The 20685-nt window shown below is 44.4% G+C and overlaps 1 protein-coding gene across 1 annotated transcript; it reads left to right on the forward strand.

Annotated features, from left to right (window-relative positions):
• Positions 1-18061: 18061 nt before the first annotated feature.
• TMT1B (thiol methyltransferase 1B) lies at positions 18062-20394 on the forward strand (the record flags this gene model as incomplete). Its single annotated transcript, XM_082636447.1, is given in 3 exon segments — positions 18062-18662; positions 20157-20231; positions 20233-20394. Coding segments are annotated over 3 exon segments (735 nt in total). The 5' UTR covers positions 18062-18164.
• Positions 20395-20685: the final 291 nt, after the last annotated feature.

Below are 20685 nucleotides of genomic sequence, written 5' to 3' on the forward strand. Positions count from 1 at the left end.
GAATCCCCCTACTTTCTCCCATCCTGCCCCCTCACCATCCAGCCAGGCTTCTGGAGCAAGGACAAGGGCATCCTCTGGGGAGGTCATCGGCCCCCGCCCGCGGTCCTCACGATGCTTCTGTAACCTACCCACCACTCTGCCCTATGAACTTCCATCCCAGAGCTAAGGGGAGACTCGCTGTTTATATTTGTTAATTTGGTGTTTCGTTTCTTGTTGCCCAGCATAAATAGCTTACAAAGACATAACAAACAAACCAAAAAAAGGGGAAAAGTAGGAGCAAAGGAAATAAAGAGAAAGAAAATAATTTTTTAAAAAAGAAAAAGAAAGTTAAGGATATAAAGTAGAGCCAAGAATGAAACTTTAAAGTGCAAAATATAAGACCTATGCCCTTCCTAAGGTTGGGCCACAAGTTTGGCTCAAAACTGTTTAGCAGCCAACCCAGAAAGGAAAGTGCAGTCGGTTCCAGAGTTCACAGTGTCCATGAGATAAAACAGAGATAGACTACTCAGGGCAGTATAACTGTTCTTGGATCTAAGACCAGACAGAAGTCTCTCCCAAGGACACCCCTAGAGAGATGACTGTGGTTCACGTCCTTACCATTGCTTTAAAAGGGAGTGTCTTGGGATGGATTCTAACAACTGCCCTCAACACAGGCGATGACCGGGTGCACCATGTACCCAGCTCTGTCCTCATGGACCTTAATCTAGGGCAGGATTTCTCAATCTTGGTATGATTGACATTTGTGGCCAGGTCATTCTTGGTTGTGAGGGGCTGTTCTTGCCCTGTAGGATGGCTAGCAGCACCCTTGGCCTCTGTCCACTAGATGCCAGTAACACCCTTTTCCCCAGTTGTGACAAAGTGTCTCCAGACCTAGTCAAATATCCCTTCGGGGACAAGACCGCCCCCAGTTGAGAACTACTGACCCAAGGGTAGAAATCATTGCTTCTATTTTCTTTTTTAATGTGGAGAGACAAAAGGAACCTGGTTTTATTTTTATTATTTTTTACAGCTTTATTGAGTTCTAATTTATGTAATACAAAATCCACTCATTTAAAGTATGCAATTCTTGGGAATTCCCTGGTGGTCCAGTGGTTAGGACTCAGCGCTTTCACTGCTGGGGCCCGGGTTCGATCCCTAGTCAGGGAACTAAGATCCTGCATGCCGCATGGCACAGCCAAATAAATAAATAATTTTAAAATATATAGTTAAAAAAATATAAAGTGCACAATTCAGTGGGTTTTAGTATATCCACAGGGTTGTGTAACCACCACCACTACCTAATTTTAGAACATTTTCATCACTTCAAAAAGTTACTCTGTACCCCTTAACGGTCACTTCCCATTCATCCCTCCCCCAGTGTCTCTCGAATGGACTTGCTTCTTCTGGATATTTCATATAAATAGAATCATGCAACACGTGGAGTTTTGTATCAGGCCTCTTTCACTTAGCGTAACGTTTCCAAGGTTCGTCCGTGTTGTAGCATGTATCAGTTTATATCATTTTTATTGCCAAATAATATTCCATTGTATGGATATATCATATTTTATTTATCCACACATCAGTTTAAGGGCACTTCGGTTGTTTACACTTTGGGGCTACTATGAATAACTCTGCAACAAACTCTCACAATTTTTTTTTTGAATTATAGTTGATTTACGTTCTGTTAGTTTCAGGTGTACGGCAAAGTGATTCAGTTATACATACATATATATCTTTTCTTTCAGATTCTTTTCCCTTATAGGTTATTACAAAATATTGAGTATAGTTGCCACACGTACAAACTGTTTTTTTTTTTTTTTTTTTTTTTGGCTGCGTTGGGTCTTCGTTGCTGTGCGCGGGCTTTCTCTAGCTGCAGCAAGCAGGGCCTACTCTTCCATGCGTGGGCTTCTCATTGTGGTGGCTCCTCTTGTTGCAGAGCATGGGCTCTAGGCATGTGGGCTTCAGTAGTTGTGGCACTCGGGCCCAGTAGTTGTGGCTTGCAGGCTTAGTTACTCCAAAGCATGTGGGATCTTCTCGGACCAGGGCTCGAACCCGTGTCCCCTGCATTGGCAGGTGGGTTCTTAACTACTGCGCCAGCAGGGAAGCCCACGTACACATTTTTGAGTGGATATGTTTTCCGTTCTCTTGGTTTATACCTAGGAATGGAATTGTTGGTATGAGCTCTGTGTTGTGTTGTTGTTGTTCTTTTAAAAGGAAGATGTATTTATTTATACTCATTTGTTAGATTCCACTCATAAGTGATATCATATGATATTTGCCTTTCTCTGTCTGACTTCACTTAGTATGATAGTCTCTAGGTCCATCCACTCTGGGCAGCTTCAATCTTAAAATATTGTCACTGATTATTTGACCAATGCCCTGATGATAGGGCTTTCCTCACTGACCAGATAAAGACAAGGCCTGTGAGTGGGGCTTTTCCAGGGATCTTCCAGAAAGGTCAAACAGTGACAGTTCTCTGGGGTTCTGCCCTTTGGGGAGTGCTTCAGGAGCCCAGCAGGACTGGAGTTGCTTGGGTGTGGAGTGAGGTCACAGCTTTCTGTGATATTAATAAGTTGGTCCATAAGACTGGCACTCACGGTTTCCCATTGTTTTTAGTGCCTTTCTTGAAAGGGGAAATGCAGTTTCCACACTGTTCCAGAACATACGAAACCATGAGTTAACGTTCTACAACTGTCATAACTGATTTCACATTCTATCTACAATCTGCATGTGGCAGGCAAGGCCACCCAAAGAGTGAGAGAGGGCTAGTCTTCTTCCATTTTTCAGACTGTGGGTATATTAGAAAATGAATAAGTGCCAGAACAGAGTTACTAAAACATTGGTATTTTTTAAAAACATCTTTATTGGGGTATAATTGCTTTACAATGGTGTGTTAGTTGCTGCTGTATAGCAAAGTGAATCAGCTATACGTATACATATATCCCCATATCTCCTCCCTCTTGCATCTCCCTCCCACCCTCCCTATCCCACCCCTCTAGGTGGACACAAAGCACTGAGCTGATCTCCCTGTGCTATGCGGCTGCTTCCCACTAGCTATCTACTTTACATTTGGTAGTGTATATATAAAACATTGATATATTTTTTGTTTATTTTTAACCAACCAAAACTTCTAATACAATCAATAAATGCAAAGACAATGTGACCTTACTTGGCAATAATAGCAAAATCTATACTTGAGGGCCTTCATGAATACAAGGCCCAGGTCAAAAAGCTCTCCTGGTTCCCAGCGTGATAACAAGAGCCTTCCTTTCTGTCCTAATGGGAATTTCTCTGCTCCCCATGGGAGGTAGGGAGTGAGAATTCAGATAAGTCAACCTCAAGTTCTCTCTTACCAGGAGAGCACCTGTAGCTCAGTAGATCAAAGTGGTGCCTCCTCCCAGCAAACCCAAGGAGGTGGGGAGAAGTTCATCTTCCCCCATCCACGGCCATATCTCAGCCCCTGGCAGCATCCTCCTGCCTCTCCAGGCTTCCCCAAGTGAAAAAAAAGTCACTCCCAGTGCTATAATGGAGATTTACACCATTTCTTTCCTGTCTGGCCAGGGAACTCTGGACAGAGCAGTCCAGAATAAAAGGACTAGACTGCTGCTTTATTTAACTCATCCCTGTATCACACAGCAAAGGAGTCCTTAAAGACCCAGGACTTAAGAAGCAAAAGGTTTCTTCTTCTTCTTTCTCAACCCATGTTCAAGCTTCAGATTTTAGCCAAATGTTGATAGAAGTTTCCCTCTGTCCAGATTTTACCAGATCCTAAGTGGGGAGGAGCTCTCTGATTTCATGAATGGAGTAGTTTTTTGTGCAGTAACCAGTTTCCTCACAAGTTATCTAAAAAGCAAGCACACCTCATTATAACAAGGATTAATTTTTCTCTAGCCAGTAAAATCTGGTTTCACGTTAAGAATATATTGCGGGGGGCTTCCCTGGTGGCGCAGTGGTTGAGAGTCCGCCTGCCGATGCAGGGGACACAGGTTTGTGCCCCGGTCTGGGAAGATCCCGCATACCGCGGAGCGGCTGGGCCCGTGAGCCATGGCCGCTGAGCCTGCGCGTCCGGAGCCTGTGCCCCGCAACGGGAGAGGCCACAACAGTGAGAGGCCCGCATGCCACACACACAAAAAAAATAATAATAATATATTGCCCCTCATGTTAAGATTTGGATTCTATTCCTTACAAAATGACAACCTATGCTAGGGAACACATGACTTCTTCCCAAGCCTGCATTAGCTCTGCTAGGTCACACATCCCCTCCCAGGTCAGGTGCAAACTTCAAGTTCCCATCTACAACACTCTCCCCTGAGAGAAGAAAAAAGGAGAGCTCAGTAAAAGCAGCTATCTGGTTTTGATTGAAGCTTTACTCTGATCTTCCACATCTTGATGTTTTCTAGGCAAAATAATAATAACCATACAGTGATATCTTACCTCTGGATGATACAAGTGGTTTACAAATCACTCTCACTTGCATTATTTCATTTGAGCCTCATCTGAGAGGTAGGCACAACATATTTTCCCCTTGGAACAAAGGAAGAAACTAAGGCTCAGATAAATGACAGGCTACGTAGCTTGGTAGAATGGGAACTAAGTGCAGAATTTCTGACTCACAGTTCAGTGCTTTTTATATAGCATATCATTGTTTATAGAGTGTTACTTCTTTAATATTGTCATGTCTTTTGGATATGTACCTTCATCTTCTTATGCAAGTTGTAAAAAATCCAATAAATGATATTATTTCAAGATGAGGACAACAACAACAGAAAAAAAGGAGAGCTCAGTACTTCTTAACAAATATCAGGGGCTTTCCTGGTGGCACAGTGGTTGAGAGTCTGCCTGCTGATGCAGGGGACACGGGTTCATGCCCCGGTCCGGGAGGATCCCACATGCCGCAGAGCGGCTGGGCCCGTGAGCCATGGCCGCTGAGCCTGCGCGTCCGGAGCCCGTGCTCTGCAACGGGAGAGGCCACAACAGTGAGAAACCCGCGTACTGCAAAAAAAAAACAAAAAAACACACACACACAGTTCACAGTAACAACGGCCCTAATCTCCACCAAGGGAAGAGAAGTTATTCCCTCACAGAATGCTCCAGCCCACAGAATCTGGAGTCTGTCGCTGCATATTTTGCACTAATCACATGCAGCACTGCTTTGCGTTTCACTTAACAGTTTCTTATAGGTGTGTTTTGTTTACTACTCATGCATTGGTTCCTTTACAGCACTCATCCATTCTGCAAACCTTATTGATCTTTACTGTGTTGGTGCTATAGCGCAAGTTATCAGCCCGTCCCCGTGCTCTACAGGCTCAACAGGGAGACAGATCTGTAAACCAGTATCTTCGGCACGGTGTGATGAGCACAATAATAGTATCTGTAAATAATGTGAGGGAAAAGAGGCCTAGAGCCCCATCAGGTCAGGGACTCATCAGGAAAGCCATTCTGGGAAACGAAGAGCCTGAAGTGAATCTAATAAAGAGAGGAGTGAGCCGAGCTAGGTGCAGGGGACCTGCCAGGCAGAGCACAAAACAACCAGGGAGGAGGGGGAACTTCATATGCACACGCTCCAGCTTGTGGCACCACAGTTGGCAAGGGATGAAGCCTCAGAAAAGAGGCTGGGGTTTCCTTCCATCAGGGGCCAATCACAGAGGGCCTCGCCTACCACATCAAGGGGCTTGGACTTTTTCCTGCAGACAATGAGGAAACAAGTCAGATTTTTAAATAAGCAGGTGACATGGTCATGTTTGTGTTTTTGGTAAAGCATATTTGGTGACCGTGTGGAGAATGGATTTGAAGGTACCAAACTAAAAACGGGGGTTACCCATTAGGAAGCTGTTTTCATGGTCCGGAAACCAATGAGTTGTGCCTGAACTAAAGCATTGGTGGTTCAGATAAGAAAGAGGAGACAGATTCAAGATATGTTTGGAAGGTATTTGGAGCTACATGGCAAGATTTAGTGATTTTATTGAATGGGGATGGAGGCAGAGAACAGGAGGCTGAAGAACAGCTCCCAGTGCTTAGCTTGGGTCAGTTTTGATGTAGCCAACCATATCAGAGGGGACAAGAAGGCTTGCTTGTCTGGAGTTCAGGACCAGATCCAAGCTCTATGCTAATAGGTCTCAAATATTCATCTCCAGCCTAAAATGTTCTTCAGAGTTCCAGATTCACCATTTAACTGTTCCCTGAACGTATCACCTCAAAATGAGCATGCTAAAACCAAATTCACCATCTTTCAAAAGAAAAAATCTCCTTATTCTGGTAAATTTAATCTAGTGACCAGAATCAGAAGCATCAAAGTAATCTACTAAGAATTATAAATGCTTAGCGGCTGCCAAGAGCTCTTGGGGAATTAATGTTTAATGGGTACAGACTTTCAGTTAGGAAGATCGGAAAGTTCTGGAGATGGATGACGGTGATAGTTGCACACTAATGGGAATGAGGGACTTCCCTGGGTCCAGCGGTTAAGACTCTGCGCTCCCAATGCAGGGGGTCCGGGTTCCATCCCTGGTCAGGGAACTAGGTCCCACATCCCCCAACTAAGACCCAGCGCAGCCCAGTGAATAAATAAATAAATATTTTTAATAAATAAATAAATAGACCTAGAGACTGTCATACAGAGTGAAGTAAGTCAGAAAGAGAAAAACACATATCGTATATTAACTCATATATGTGGAATCTGAAAAAATCGGTATAGACGATCTTATTTGCAAAGCAGAAATAGAGACACAGATGTAGAGAACAAACGTATGGATACCAAGGGGGAAAGGGGAGGGTGGGATGAATTGGGAGATTGGAACTGACATATATACACTATTGATACTATGTATAAAATAGATAACTAATGAGAACCTACTGTATAGCACAGGGAACTCTACTCAGTGCTCTGTGGTGACCTAAATGAGAAGGAAATCCAAAAAAGGGGGGATATATGTATACGTATAGGTGATTCACTTTGCTATACAGTAGAAACTAACACAATATTGTAAAGCAACTATACTCCAATAAAATAAATAAATAAATAATTTTAAATTTTTTAATTAAAAATTAAAAATTAAATTTAAAATAAAAATAAATAAATAAATAATGGGATGAACTTAATGCCACTGAACTATACACTTAAAAATGGTGTAGGGCTTCCCTGGTGGTGCAGTGCTTGAGAGTCCGTCTGCCAGTGCAGGGAGCACCGGTTCGAGCCCTGGTCCGGGAAGATCCCACATGCCGCGGAGCAACTAAGCCGGTGCGCCACAACTACTGAGCCTGTGCTCAAGAGTCCATGAACCACAGCTGCTGAGCCTGTGTGCCACGACAGCTGGGGCCCACACACCTGGAGCCTGTGCTCTGCAACAGGAGAGGCTGCCGCTATGAGAGGCCCTCGCACCTCGACGAGGAGTGGCCCCTGCTCACTGCAGCTAGAGAGGGCCCGCGTGCAGTGCCGAGGACCCAGCGCAACCAAAAATAAATAAATAAATAAATGAAATAATTTTTTTAATGGTTTAAACGGTTACTTTTGTGTTATGCATATTTTACCAAAACTTTTTTAATGAAAAAAAGGGATTATTCGTGCTACCTTCTTATAAATCTCCTGTATAAATCTCCTCCTCTCTGTCCCCACCTCCGTTGTTCCAAATGTCATTATCCCTTTGACCATTGCAAATCCTTTCTCAACTGGTCTCCCAGCCTCCAGTCTTTTTTCCTTAAATCAATCATCAGAGAGATGTTTCCAACAAGCCAATCAAACCATATGACTGCTTCCCATTACCTGTAGGATAAGATCCAAACCCCTTAGGTTGGCATAGAAGGCCCTCAGTGATATGGACCCTTTTCTCAATGATCTGGACCTTTTATTCATCCATCCAATAGATATGTGTTGAATGGTCCCTGAGACATGCACTGGAAATGACCCCGAGGGCATGGCAGTGAAGAGGAAAATATGCTGTCTGGCACTGTAGAGCTAACTCACTAGAGAAAACAGCAGTTTTTAAAATATAGACCAATTTTTTAAATTACAAACTGTGATGAATCTATTGGTCATGAGTTTTGTTTGTTGTTGTTGTGTTTGTTTTGGGCTCAGCATGTGGGATCTTAGTTCCCTGACCACCAAACCAGGGATGGAACCCGTGCCCCCTGTGCCCCCTGCAGTGGAAGCACAGAGTCCTAACCACTGGACCACCAGGGAATTCCCTACTGGTCGTTTATTTGACACACACGTTTTCAGTGTTTACTACTTGCCAGGTACCGTGCTAGGTACTGGACATGTAGTGATAAGGAAAAAAGACACAATCCTTGCTCTTATGGAATGTATTAACAGACACTAATTAGATAGCAACAGCAATAAACACTAATTACAAACTAAGCTAAGGACTATTGCCCTAGATGGGGGAAGGAAAGCAATGCTTGATCTAAGATCTCAAAGGTGAGTAAAAGGTAACTAGGCTGGAGGGAGGAGGGGACTGCTGAAGAGAAAGGAGCATAAGAGGCAAAGGAAATGACAAGCTCAAAGGCCCTGAGGCAAAAAGGAGTGAGCACAGGAGGAACTGTGTGAAGAAGGTGGTATGGCTGAAGCCAGGGAGACTAGAGAGGTAGGCAGAGGCCAGAGCAGGCAGGGCCTCTGGGCCACACTAAGGAGTTTGAATTTTATGTTAAAGATAATGGAAATTCACTGAAGGATTTTAAGCAGAGGGTGGAAGTGGGGAGACCAGTTACGAGGCTGCTGCAGTGCAGCAGGCAGAGGAGGGCTGTGGCCTGCCTGGGGTTGTGCCAGTCGAGATGATGGAAGCACATGAGATTAAGATGAATCGAGAGGTAGAGCTGAAAGGATTTGGAGATGGCTTAGATGTGGGAATGAGGGGAAAAGAAAAATCAAAAATGAGTCCAGCTTTTAAACATGTTTGATGAAGAACTTTTGGCTGGTGTTGTAACTGTGTATCATGACTGGTTGTTTCTTTCTTTTTTTTTTTCTTTTTTTCTTTTTTCTTCTGCTGTACGCGGGCCTCTCACCGCCGTGGCCTCTCCCGTTGCGGAGCACAGGCTCCGGACGGGCAGGCTCAGCGGCCATGGCTCACGGGCGCAGCCGCTCCGCGGCATGTGGGATCCTCCCGGACCGGGGCACGAACCCGCGTCCCCTGCATCGGCGGGCGGACTCTCAACCACCGCACCACCAGGGAAGCCCTGGTTGTTTCCTTGTGTGTGTGTTTGTTTATAAAACGTTCTCTAAATATAATTACTATTCTTTGTAAGCTATTTATTTAAAATAAATTTGAAAACCTTTAAAAAAACAAAAAAATGAGTCCGAGAATTACGTTACAGTTTTTCAGGTATGATAATATTGTAGTTATATTTTTGTGTTTGGTATGTTTTAAAGGTGTAGACTAAAATATTTAGAGATGAACTGAAAAGATTTGCTTCAAAACAATACTCGGGGTTGGGAGGGGAAAGTGGATGAAGACGTGGGCAGAGCAGGACTAACCAAGGGTCAATGTTTGTTAGGGCTGGGGACCGCACTGGTGGTCCAGGACCGTCCACCCTCCCATTGCAGGGGGCCCAGGTTCGATCCCGCACACTGCAACTAAGACCCAGCGCAGCCAAATTAATTAATTAATTAATATTTTTAAAATTTAGGGGAAAATTCCGGAAGGTTTCAAAAAGAAAAAAAAAGTTGTTGAGGTGGACGACGTATACATGGGTGCGTTGTACTATTCTGTTAACTTTTGTATATATTCAAAATTTTCCATTATACAAAGTTTTCAAAGAGAGAACGATAAGATGAAAGAAGGAGGAGGAAGAAGATGAGAGGGGGAGGGGAGATTGAAAGGGAGAAGGAGAATAAATTAAGTCCTAGGTTTTAGCTTGAGCAGCTGATGGTGCCATTTACTGAGCTGGTGAAGAGAATGGGCAGAGAGTGGAACAAGAGATTTAAGGAGTATCATTAAGTCCCATTTTGGACACTTTAAGTTGGACACATCCAGGAGGCATGCTGAGGAAGATGTCATGTAGGCAACTAGATATGCAAATCTGAATGAAACTCAGAGGAAAAATCTGCACAAAAGAGATAAATATGTGAATAATTGGCATATACATGGTGTTTAAAACCATGAAAATGGATGGAATTACTTAATGAGAGAATGTAGACAAAGGGAGATCCAAGACCAAATCCAAAGAAACAAAATTTAGAGGGTTGAGTAACTGAGAAAGGAGTCTGAGAAGTAACACCCGGGGAATGGTATAGAAAAAGGAAGACTGTTGTTGGGACAGCCTAAAGGAGATAATATTTCAAGGAGGAATTAGTAGCCAACTGAAGCTGTTAAGGGGTCAAATAAGATAAGAACAGGGTCAGAAAGAGAAAAGTAAATACCGTATGCTAACACATATATATGGAATCTAAAAGAAAAAGAAAAAAAATGGTTCTGAAGAACCTAGGGGCAGGACAGGAATAAAGACGCAGATGTAGAGAATGGACTTGAGGACACGGGGAGGGGGAAGGGGAAGCTGGGACGAAGTGAGAGAGTGGCATGGACATATATAGACTACCAAATGTAAAGTAGATAACTAGTGGGAAGAAGCCACATGGCACAGGGAGATCAGCTCAGTGCTTTGTGTCTACCTAGAGGGGAGGGTGAGAGGGAGAGGCAAGAGGGAGGGCATATGGGGATATATGTATATGTATAGCTGATTCACTTTGTTATACAGCAGAAATTAACACACCATTGTAAAGCAATTATACTCCAGTAAAGATGTTAAAAAAATAAAAGGATAACAACAGGGAATAGCCACTGGATCTGGCAATGTGGAGGTCATCGACAGCCTTGATAAGAACAGTTTTTATTAGAGCGATGGGTTGGAGGGGGTGGAAGAGCGAATGAAAGGTGAGGAAATTTAGATAACATGAGCAGGTGACTCAAGAAGCATGACTGTGAAGTCCATCTATAAAATGAGGTTAGCTAAAGGGAGATGTGGAGTCAAGAGAGAGCTGAGTTTTATTAACCTGACATATATTAGAGTACATTAGTATGTTGAAAGATCCAAGAAGGGGTAGAGATAAATGATTTAGGAGAAAAAGGAGATAAAACTAAGATTAGAATCCATAGCAGCATTGTTCATAATACCCAAAAAAGTGGAAACAACCCAAACGAACATCAACTAATGAATGCATAAACAAACTATAGAATATCATACAATGGAATGTTATTTGGACATAAAAAGGATGAAGCATTGATACATGCTACAACATGGGTGAACCTTGAAAACATTATGCTAAGTGAAAGAAGCCCATCACAGAATGCCACATATAGAATGATTCCATTTATATGAAATGTCCAGAATAGGTAAATCCATAGAGACAGAAGGCAGATTGGTGATAATGGGAAAGTTGGAAGAAACAGAGAGTGACTGCTAATAAGCACAGAATTTCTTTTGGGGGTGATGAAAATATTCTAAAATTGACTGTTGTGATGGTTGCCCAACTCTAAATATACTAAAACCACTGAATTGCATAATTTAAATGTGCGAATTTTATGGTATGTGAATTGTGAATTATCTCAATCAAGTTGTTATGTTATATGAGTAATAAAAAAGGTTGGGCTATAATAGAGACCTAAATAGAGAGATTAACCCTGGACAGGAGTAACAACATAGCCTCCATTATAATAAAGCAGGAAGGATGGGAGAAGATTCAGATAATCTGTAAGTCTTGTGATAGAAAAGATAGAAGTTTACATCTGATAGTTTCTATCATAAAGGATGAGATAAATTCATCAATTAAGAGTAAGGGTAGAAAAGAGGTTATAATAGGTTTGAGGACAGAGGATTTGGTATGAAACATTCATCTCAATACTTATTTAACACAATTAAGTATTTTTATCTCAACCCCAAAGTCCACATCATTCTTTTTTTTTAATTTTTATTTATTTTTGGCTGCGTTGGGTCTTCATTGTTGCGTGCAGGCTTTCTCTAGTTGCAGCGAGCGGAGGCTACTCTTCATTGCAGTGCGCAGGCTTCTCATTGCAGTGGCTTCTCTTGTTGTAGAGCACAGGCTCTAGGCACGTGGGCTTCAGCAGTTGTGGCACGTGGGCTCAGTAGTTGTAGCTCACGGGCTCTAGAGCACAGGCTCAGTAGTTGTGGCGCACGGGCTTAGGTGCTCCGCAGCATGTAGGATCTTCCCAGACCAGGGCTCAAACCCATGTCCCCTGCATTGGCAGGCGGATTCTTAACCACTGCACCACCAGGGAAGTCCCCCACATCATTCTTAATGGGTACCTTAGCCAAGGTCCAGTCAGGCAGTTTCACTCTAGCAGTTTCAAACAGAAGCAGTGTAAGGTAGAGAACTGGTTTAAAGGGAGAAGTTAGGAAGGTTGGATGAGCGGCAGGAAGAAAGGGTGATACCCAGAGATCATAAGCTGAGAGCACCCTTGGGCTGGATCCCACAAACCCCTGCTGCTAGTCTGCTGTGGACATTATCACAACATGTTCCCCATTTGCCAAAGAGGGCAGAGCTGGAATTGCTGAAAAAGTACAGCCTTTGGCTCAGGCTGACAGAGCCTTGAATCACCCATCTCCACTGCTGCTACACAACCACCTCTGCCCACAACAGCCATCCTGTCCAGCTAAAAGCAGGAAGATGCCCTCTTCCTACCACAGTCTGACCTCCCTCGAATGCTTACTATTGGCAGAACCCACAAGCACGAGAGCCAGGTAATTGTAGTCTGCAGACTCTTCATCCCAGCAAAATAGAGCATAGTATAATAGGGTGGGTGAAAGCCTGAGAGAAAATAGATATAACCTGTGGGAAAGCATTAGATGTATTCCCATTAATTTCAAGAACAAGGAAAGGAATTTAGTGTATATACTACTATTTAACATTGTATTGAAGGCATTAGTGAAATCAAGTAAGCAAGAGAAAGAAATAAAAGGTATAAAAATTGGGAAGGATGGAAAGAAAGAAGTAAAATTATCATTATTTACACAGATCTTTTTATACCCAATAAGTCCAAATAATTAAATAGAAACAATTATTATAAACAATAAGAGAATTTAGTAAGATGACTAGGTGGAAAATGAACAAACATAGATCAAAAAAGATGATATATACATGCAAATGGCAACCAATTAGAAGATACAATGAAGAACAGACTCCCTCTTATATTAACCAAAAAAGTAAAATAACTAGACAATAGAAATGTTCAATATCTTTGAAATACTGCTGAGGGGACAAAAGAAGATGTGAATAATTGAGAAGACATAGTATACTCTTGGATAAAAAGATATGTCAGTTCTCTCTAAAATATATTTAATACAATCCTAATAAAATGCCCACAGCAAACATCATACTCAATAGTAAAAGACTGAAATCTCCTTGAAGATAAGGAACAAAAAAAGGATGACTGCTTTCACCACTTCCGTTCAACATAGCATTAGAAGTTCTAGCCAGAGCAATTAGGCAAGAAATATTAATTTAAAAGTATCCACACTGGGGCTTCCCTGGTGGCTCAGTGGTTGAGAATCTGCCTGCTAATGCAGGGGACATGGGTTCGAGCCCTGGTCTGGGAAGATCCCACATGCCACGGAGCAACTGGGCCCGTGAGCCACAACTACTGAGCCTGCGCGTCTGGAGCCTGTGCTCCGCAACAAGAGAGGCCGCAATAGTGAGAGACCTGCACGCCATGATGAAGAGTGGCCCCCGCTTGCCACAACTAGAGAAAGCCCTTGCACAGAAACGAAGACCCAACACAGCCAAAAATAAATAAAATTTAAAAAAATAAATAAGAAGACCCCAAGATCACTATTAAAAAAAAAAGTATCCACATTGGTGGGACTTCCCTGGTGGCACAGTGGTTAAGAATCCACCTGCCAATTCAGGGGACAAGGGTTCGAGCCCTGGTCTGGGAAAATCCCACATGCCATGGAGCAACTAAGCCCGTGTGCCACAACTACTGAGCCTGTCCTCTAGAGCCCGTGAGCCACAGCTGCTGAGCCTGTGTGCCCCAACTACTGAAGCCCACGTGCCTAGAGACTGTGCTCCACAACAAGAGAAGCCACTGCAATGAGAAGTCCACACACTGCAACGAAAAGTAGCCGCCACTCACCACAACTACAGAAAGCCCGTGTGCAGCAACGAAGACCCAATGTAACCAAAAATCAATCAATAAATAAAATTGATTCTTAAAAAAAAATCCACATTGGAAAGGAAGAAGTAAAACTATCTTTGTTTACAGATGATATGATCCTACATGTAGAAAACCCTAAAGATTCCACACACCAAAAAAAAGCTGTTAAAACTAATAAATAAATTCAACAAAGTGGAAGGCTATAAAGCCAACACACAAAAGTCAGTTGCATTTTTATACACGAACAATGAACAATCTGAAAATTCCATTTACAATAGTTTCAAAAAGAATAAAATAGGGCTTCCCTGGTGGTGCAGTGGTAGAGAGTCCGCCTGCCGATGCAGGGGACATGGGTTCGTGCCCCGGTCCGGGAAGATCCCACATGCCGCGGAGCGGCTGGGCCCGTGAGCCATGGCCGCTGAGCCTGCACATCCGGAGCCTGTGCTCCGCAACGGGAGAGGCCACAACAGTGAGAGGCCCACGTACCGCAAAAAAAAAAAAAAGAATAAAATACTTAAGAATTAACTTAACCAAGGAGGTGAAAGACTTGTGCAATGAAACTGCAAAACATTGCCAAATTAAACTAAAAAAGGTATAAATAAATGGAAATACATCCCCTATTCATGGATTGGAAAACTTAATATTGTTAAAATGTCAATACTGGAATTCCCTGGTGGTCCAGTGGTTAGGACTCCGTGCTCTCACTGCCGAGGACCCAGGTTCAATCCCTGGTGGGGGAACTAAGATCCCACAAGCCGTGTGGAAAAAAAAAAAAAAGTCAATACTACCCAAAGCGATCTCTAGATTCAGTGCAATCTCTATCAAAATCCCAAAGATATTTTTTGCAGAAATTGAAAATTTCATCCTAAAATTCATATGGGATCTCAAGAGACCCTAAATAGCAAAAACAATCTTAAAAAAGAAAAAAGAACAAAAGTGGAAGAATCACACTTCCTGATTTCAAAACCTACTACAAAGCTACAGTAATCAAAACAGTATGGGGACTACCCTGGTGGCACAGTGGTTAAGACTCCATGCTCCCAATGCAGGGGGGCCTGGGTCTGATCCCTGGTCAGAGAACTAGATCCTACACATGCATGCCCCAACTAAGAGTTTGCATGCCGCAACTAAGGAGCCAGTGATCCACAACTAAGGAGCCCATGAGCCACAACTAAGGAGCACGCCTGCTACAACTAAGACCTGGTGCAACCAAATAAATAAATAAATCTACATTAAAAAATAAACGGTATGGTATTAGATAGGGAATTCCCTGGTAGTCCAGTGGTTAAGACTCTGCATTTCCACTGCAAGGGCCATGGGTTCAATCCCTGGTCGGGGAACTAAGATCCTGCATGCCATGTGGCCCAAAACAAAAAACAGTATGGTATTGGAGTAAAGACAGACATATAGAGCAATAGAATAGAACAGAGTCCAAAAATAAACCCTCAATTACATGGTCAAATGATTTTTGACAAGGGTGCCAAGACCATTCAATGGGGGAAATGGAAGCCTTTTCAACAAATGGTGCTGGGGAAATTGGATATCCACATGCAAAAGAATGAAGTTAAGCCCTTATCGAACACTACACACACACACACACACACACACACACACACACACACGCACAAATTAACTCAAAATGGATTAAGGACCCAAATGTAAAACCTAAATCAAAAAACCTCTTAGAAGAAAACAGGGAAAAACTTCACAGCATTGAATTTGGCAATGATTTCTTGGGTAAGACAGCGAAGGCACAAGTAACAAAGAAAAAACAGACAAATTGGACTTTGTGAAATTTTTTTAATTTTGAACATCAAAAGACACTATCCCCAAAGTAAAAAGGCAACCTACAGAATGGGGGAAAACATTTGCAAATCATATATGATACCAGATTATTACCCAGAATAGAAAACTCCTAAAACTCAACAACAACAAAAACAAACAACCCAATTCAAAAATAGGCAAAAGACCCGAATAGACATTTCTCCAGAGAAGATATATGAATGGCCAATAAGCACATGAAAAGATGCTCAACATCACTAATCACTAGGGAAATGCAAATCAAAACTACAATGAGATAGTACCTCAAACCCATTAAGACAGCTATCATCAAAAAAAAAAAAAAAAAAACCCCAGCAAACAATTGTTGGCAAAGATGTGCAGTAAACAGAACACTGTTGGTGGGAATATAAAATGGTACAGCCGCTGTGGAAAACAGCATGGTGGTTCCTCAAAAAATCAAAGATAGAATATCATATGATCAGCAATTCCGCTTCTGGGTATATACCCTTTAAAAGAATTAAGCAGGCAGGGTCCCAAAGGGATATTTGTACACCCGTTTTTTTTGTCTTTGGCTGCACCATATGTGGGATCTTAGTTCCCTGACCAGGGATCAAACCCCCGACCCCTGCATTGAAAGCACAGAGTCTTAACCGCTGGACCACCAGGTAAGTCCCCTATAGCAGCATTATTGACAGTAGCTAAAACATGGAAGAAACCCAAGTGTCCATTGATAGATGAATGGATAAGCAAATGTGGTGTATACATATAACAAAATATTATCCAGCCTTAAAAAGGAAGAAATTCTTCAATATGGTACAACATGGATAAGCTTGAGGACGACATTAAGCTAAGTGAAATAAGCTAGTCACGGAAGACTTCACTTACATGAGGTACTTAGAGCAGTCACATAGATTCACAAAGAAAGTATAACTGTGGTTGCCAGGGGCTTGTGGGAGGAGGAGAGAATGGAAAGTTACTGTTTAATGGATACAGAGTTTCAATTTTACAAGATAAAAAAATTATGGGGGTGGATGGCAGTTATGGGTCCACAACAGTGTTAATATATTTAATACCACTGAATTGTACACTTAAAATGGTGAAGCTGGTAAGTTTTGTTATGAGTATTTTACTACAACCAAAAAAAAAAAGAAAAAAATTAAATGATACCGCCAAAACAAAAGAATAATTACACATTTTAAATAAATGAATAAATAACCATTCCACATGCAGGTATTTACACACAGGAAATACAAGCATATGTCCACACAAAGACATGGACATAAAAGTTCATAGCAGTTCTATAGACAAAAACTGGACACAATCCAAATGTCCGTCAACAGCTGGATGGATAATTTATGGTAACTCCATAAAATGGAATACCACTCAACAATAAAATGAATGTTGATTTTCTTTTCTCTAAACAAAACTTCCTTCGGCCACTATGCATGGGCACTCTACAAGAGGGAAAGTCCAACAGCCTCAAGTCTCACGAGGAGCATTTTCCAGGGCCATTGGTGGCCTCTGGGGGAAGACGACTTTAAACAAAGTCCCTGCTTGGGGCGCGTGCTCTGTCCAAGTCCACTGCCTCTGTCCTGCCGGTCAAACCCACTGTGCCCCAGCCAGCGCGGGGCTGAGGGATAAGGTCTGGGACAATTCCTGAGTCAGGCAGGGATGAACTATTTCAGGAAAGTGTCTCCCACACGGCGCTGCTGGAGCCAGGGCAGCCCCTGTGCTGCTGCCTAGCAGAGAAGTTTTGTGACCGCACCCCTGGGGTTGACACATTCTTCTCTGTGTTTGGCTTCTATCTGGGGCAGAGGCATGTTACAGTTTACAAAGCCCTGGGGGTGTTCCAGGGACACCCAACCAGAATTTCCAGCTTGCATAAACTGAGCAGAACCTGAGCCGGGAATGAGGCCGGGACGTGCCACAGGAGTCCTCTCTGCCCGGGCATTTGGCCCCCATGAAGCTGTGATCTGAGACGTAGCTCCCCTCCTACTTCCCGCGTCCCTCTGAGACGATCAGCACACACCAGCCTCTTTAACTGGGCACAGCACCCCAGAACTCAGGACACACTGGCACCACCTGTTTCTTTGCCCCCACGTAATAAAATTGGTTGAAGAGCCTACGGGACTTTGGGACCGGTGCCCTCTGGAGAGATTTCATACATCAACTCCAAAGAGGAAACTGCCAAGTAGGAGACAGGGAACAAAGTCCTATCACTGGGTGAAAGGAGACTCGAGTCTGCAGCGGCGGAGCAGAGAGACAGGCCAGTCACCCAAGGGAAGCTCCACTCAGAGCCAGGCTACCATGGACACCCTGGTCCGACTCCTGCAGCTGCTGGTGCTGCTCCTGACCCTGCCCCTGCACCTCATGGCTCTGCTGGGTTTCTGGGAGGCCCTGTGCAAGACCTATTTCCCCTACCTGATGGCCATGCTGACAGTCAAGTGCAACCGCAAGATGGACAGCAAGAAACAGGAGCTCTTCAGCCAGATAAAGGGGCTGGCAGGAGCCTTGGGGAAGGTGGCCCTGCTGGAGCTGGGCTGTGGCACTGGTGCCAACTTCCAGTTCTACCCATCTGGCTGCAGGATCACCTGCCTGGACCCAAACCCTCACTTTGAGAAGTTCCTGACAAAGAGTATGGCTAAAAATAGGCATCTTGAATATGAACGGTTTGTGGTGGCTTTCGGAGAGGACATGAGACAGCTGGCCAGTGGCTCCATGGACGTGGTGGTCAGCACCTTGGTGCTGTGCTCAGTGCAGAGCCCAAAGAGGGTCCTGCAGAAAGTTCGGAGAGTACTGAGGCCGGTGAGCAGAATGGGAAGTGTATGGGCACGGGGCAACAAACGTAGCATCAGCCACCCCGGTGTCCAGGGCACCCAGGATGGGGAATCTCAGGCAGTACTGCATTAGACACCCACCCACCCCCACCTGCTGGTGAACAGGAGATATGACCAGGGCCTGGATGGGGCAGGATAGGGTGCTGTGAAAGCACACAGGTGATCCACCTAACAAAGGGGGAAAGAGGGGTGAAGGACACCTAGGGATGTGGTGTTTAAATTGAGATCTGCCCTCAGATCTCAATTAAGCAGGGGGTGGAGGGAGTGGCGGAAACAAAAGAGTGTTCTAAGTAGAGGTATTAGGGGTAGTGGAATCCATAAAGTTTGGAACTGGGTGTGGACAGAAAGGAGTTTAGGATGATTTCCAGGTTTCTGGCATGAGCGACTGGTGGAGGGAGGGAGGGAGGGTAGAGAGAAGTGCCATTTGCAAGATAGGAGAAACCTGTTTTGGACTTGTTAGGTCTGTGGTGCCATGGAGACAGCCAGGCAGAAAACCCAGAGGCACTTGGAAGTCCAGATCTGGAGGTCAGAAAAAGATGTAGCCTGGAGCTTTAGATTTGGAAGTCACCAGCTTGTAGCTGGTAAATTCCAAGCACATTGGAATTTGAGACCGAAACAGGAAAGGCCGTAGAATATCTGGCTTGTATCACCTGTTGGACATTTCCTTTTGGATTCGTGCTTTCTGGAAGGTTTAAATTCATTAACGTTAACAGTTAATTATAATTTTTGGTTGGTTTTTTTGTTTTGGGTGCATGAGATCACCTAGGGAGGGTACAGTGAGGAGGGAAGAGCTGGAGGAACCCCAGCTTACTCAGGAGCCCTTTCCCTGGGATGCTGGCTGAGATGTCCGGGATGCAGGCGTCTTGGTCTCGGGAGAGGGCTCAGCCGAGCATCTCTGTATCCAGTGAGATCTCTGCTCCTGGTTCTCCACCTCCCCATCTGTCTGCCCTCGGCTACGCTGTCCTTCAGGTCATTGTTTAAAAATCTCTCACCGAGGGCTTCCCTGGTGGCGCAGTGGTTGAGAGTCCGCCTGCCGGTGCAGGGGACACGGGTTCGTGCCCCGGTCCGGGAAGATCCCACATGCCGCGGAGCAGCTGATCCCGTGAGCCATGGCCACTGAGCCTGCCCGTCCGGAGCCTGTGCTCCGCAACGGGAGAGGCCACAGCAGTGAGAGGCCCGCGTACCGCAAAAAAAAAAAAAAAAAAAAAAAAAAACAAAAAACTTCTCTCACCGGTCATGGCCCCTAGGTCACAGGAGGCTCTTCACACTCACTTTGAGTTGGGAGGTAAGAGCCGGGGGATGCAGAGAAAGTCACAGAGCAGGATGATCTCCCTAAACTCGCAGGCCAGCACCTCCCACTCCACCAAGAGGTTTTGACCAGGCTTGGGCAGCGGGATGGAGGTGAGAGTAGAGGAAGGTTGCAGAATGGAGCAGGTAAGTGACGCTCTCTCTTCTCTCCCAGGGAGGAGTGTTTTTTTTCTGGGAGCACGTGGCTGAGCCGCGTGGCAGCTGGGCCTTCCTGTGGCAGGAGGTTTTAGGGCCCCACCTGGAAACACACTGGGGACGGCTGCTACCTCACCAGAGAGGCCTGGAAAGATCTGGAGAATGCCCAGTTCTCTGAGCTCCAAATGGAACGACAACCCCCTCCCATCAGGTGGTTACCTGTTGGGCCCCATATCATGGGAAAGGCGGTGAAATAAGCCCCTCCTTCTCCCACCTCTGCGGGGGGAACCTCTAACTTCAACCCTTCCTTGTGCAGTGAAAAAGCTCTATTCCCATCCTGACTACGGGGAGGAAACCGTTATACCCTGTCATACCCTAACTGCAAATTCCGGGACTGGGTCTCCCAATTTTTGCCCACTACCCCTAGGACAGCTCCCCATCCCTTCCCCGTGTTCCCCCCACTTCTGAGACCACACCCACGTGCCCCAAGGACCTGGTCACAAAAGTCACCAGTATCCCTGCCAGGCCCCCTGGGCTCCCTCCAACCA

This window comes from Mesoplodon mirus (genome assembly GCF_964341445.2).
Source record: "Mesoplodon mirus genome assembly, chromosome: 11".
In the NCBI taxonomy this organism is placed as follows: Eukaryota; Metazoa; Chordata; class Mammalia; order Artiodactyla; family Ziphiidae; genus Mesoplodon; species Mesoplodon mirus.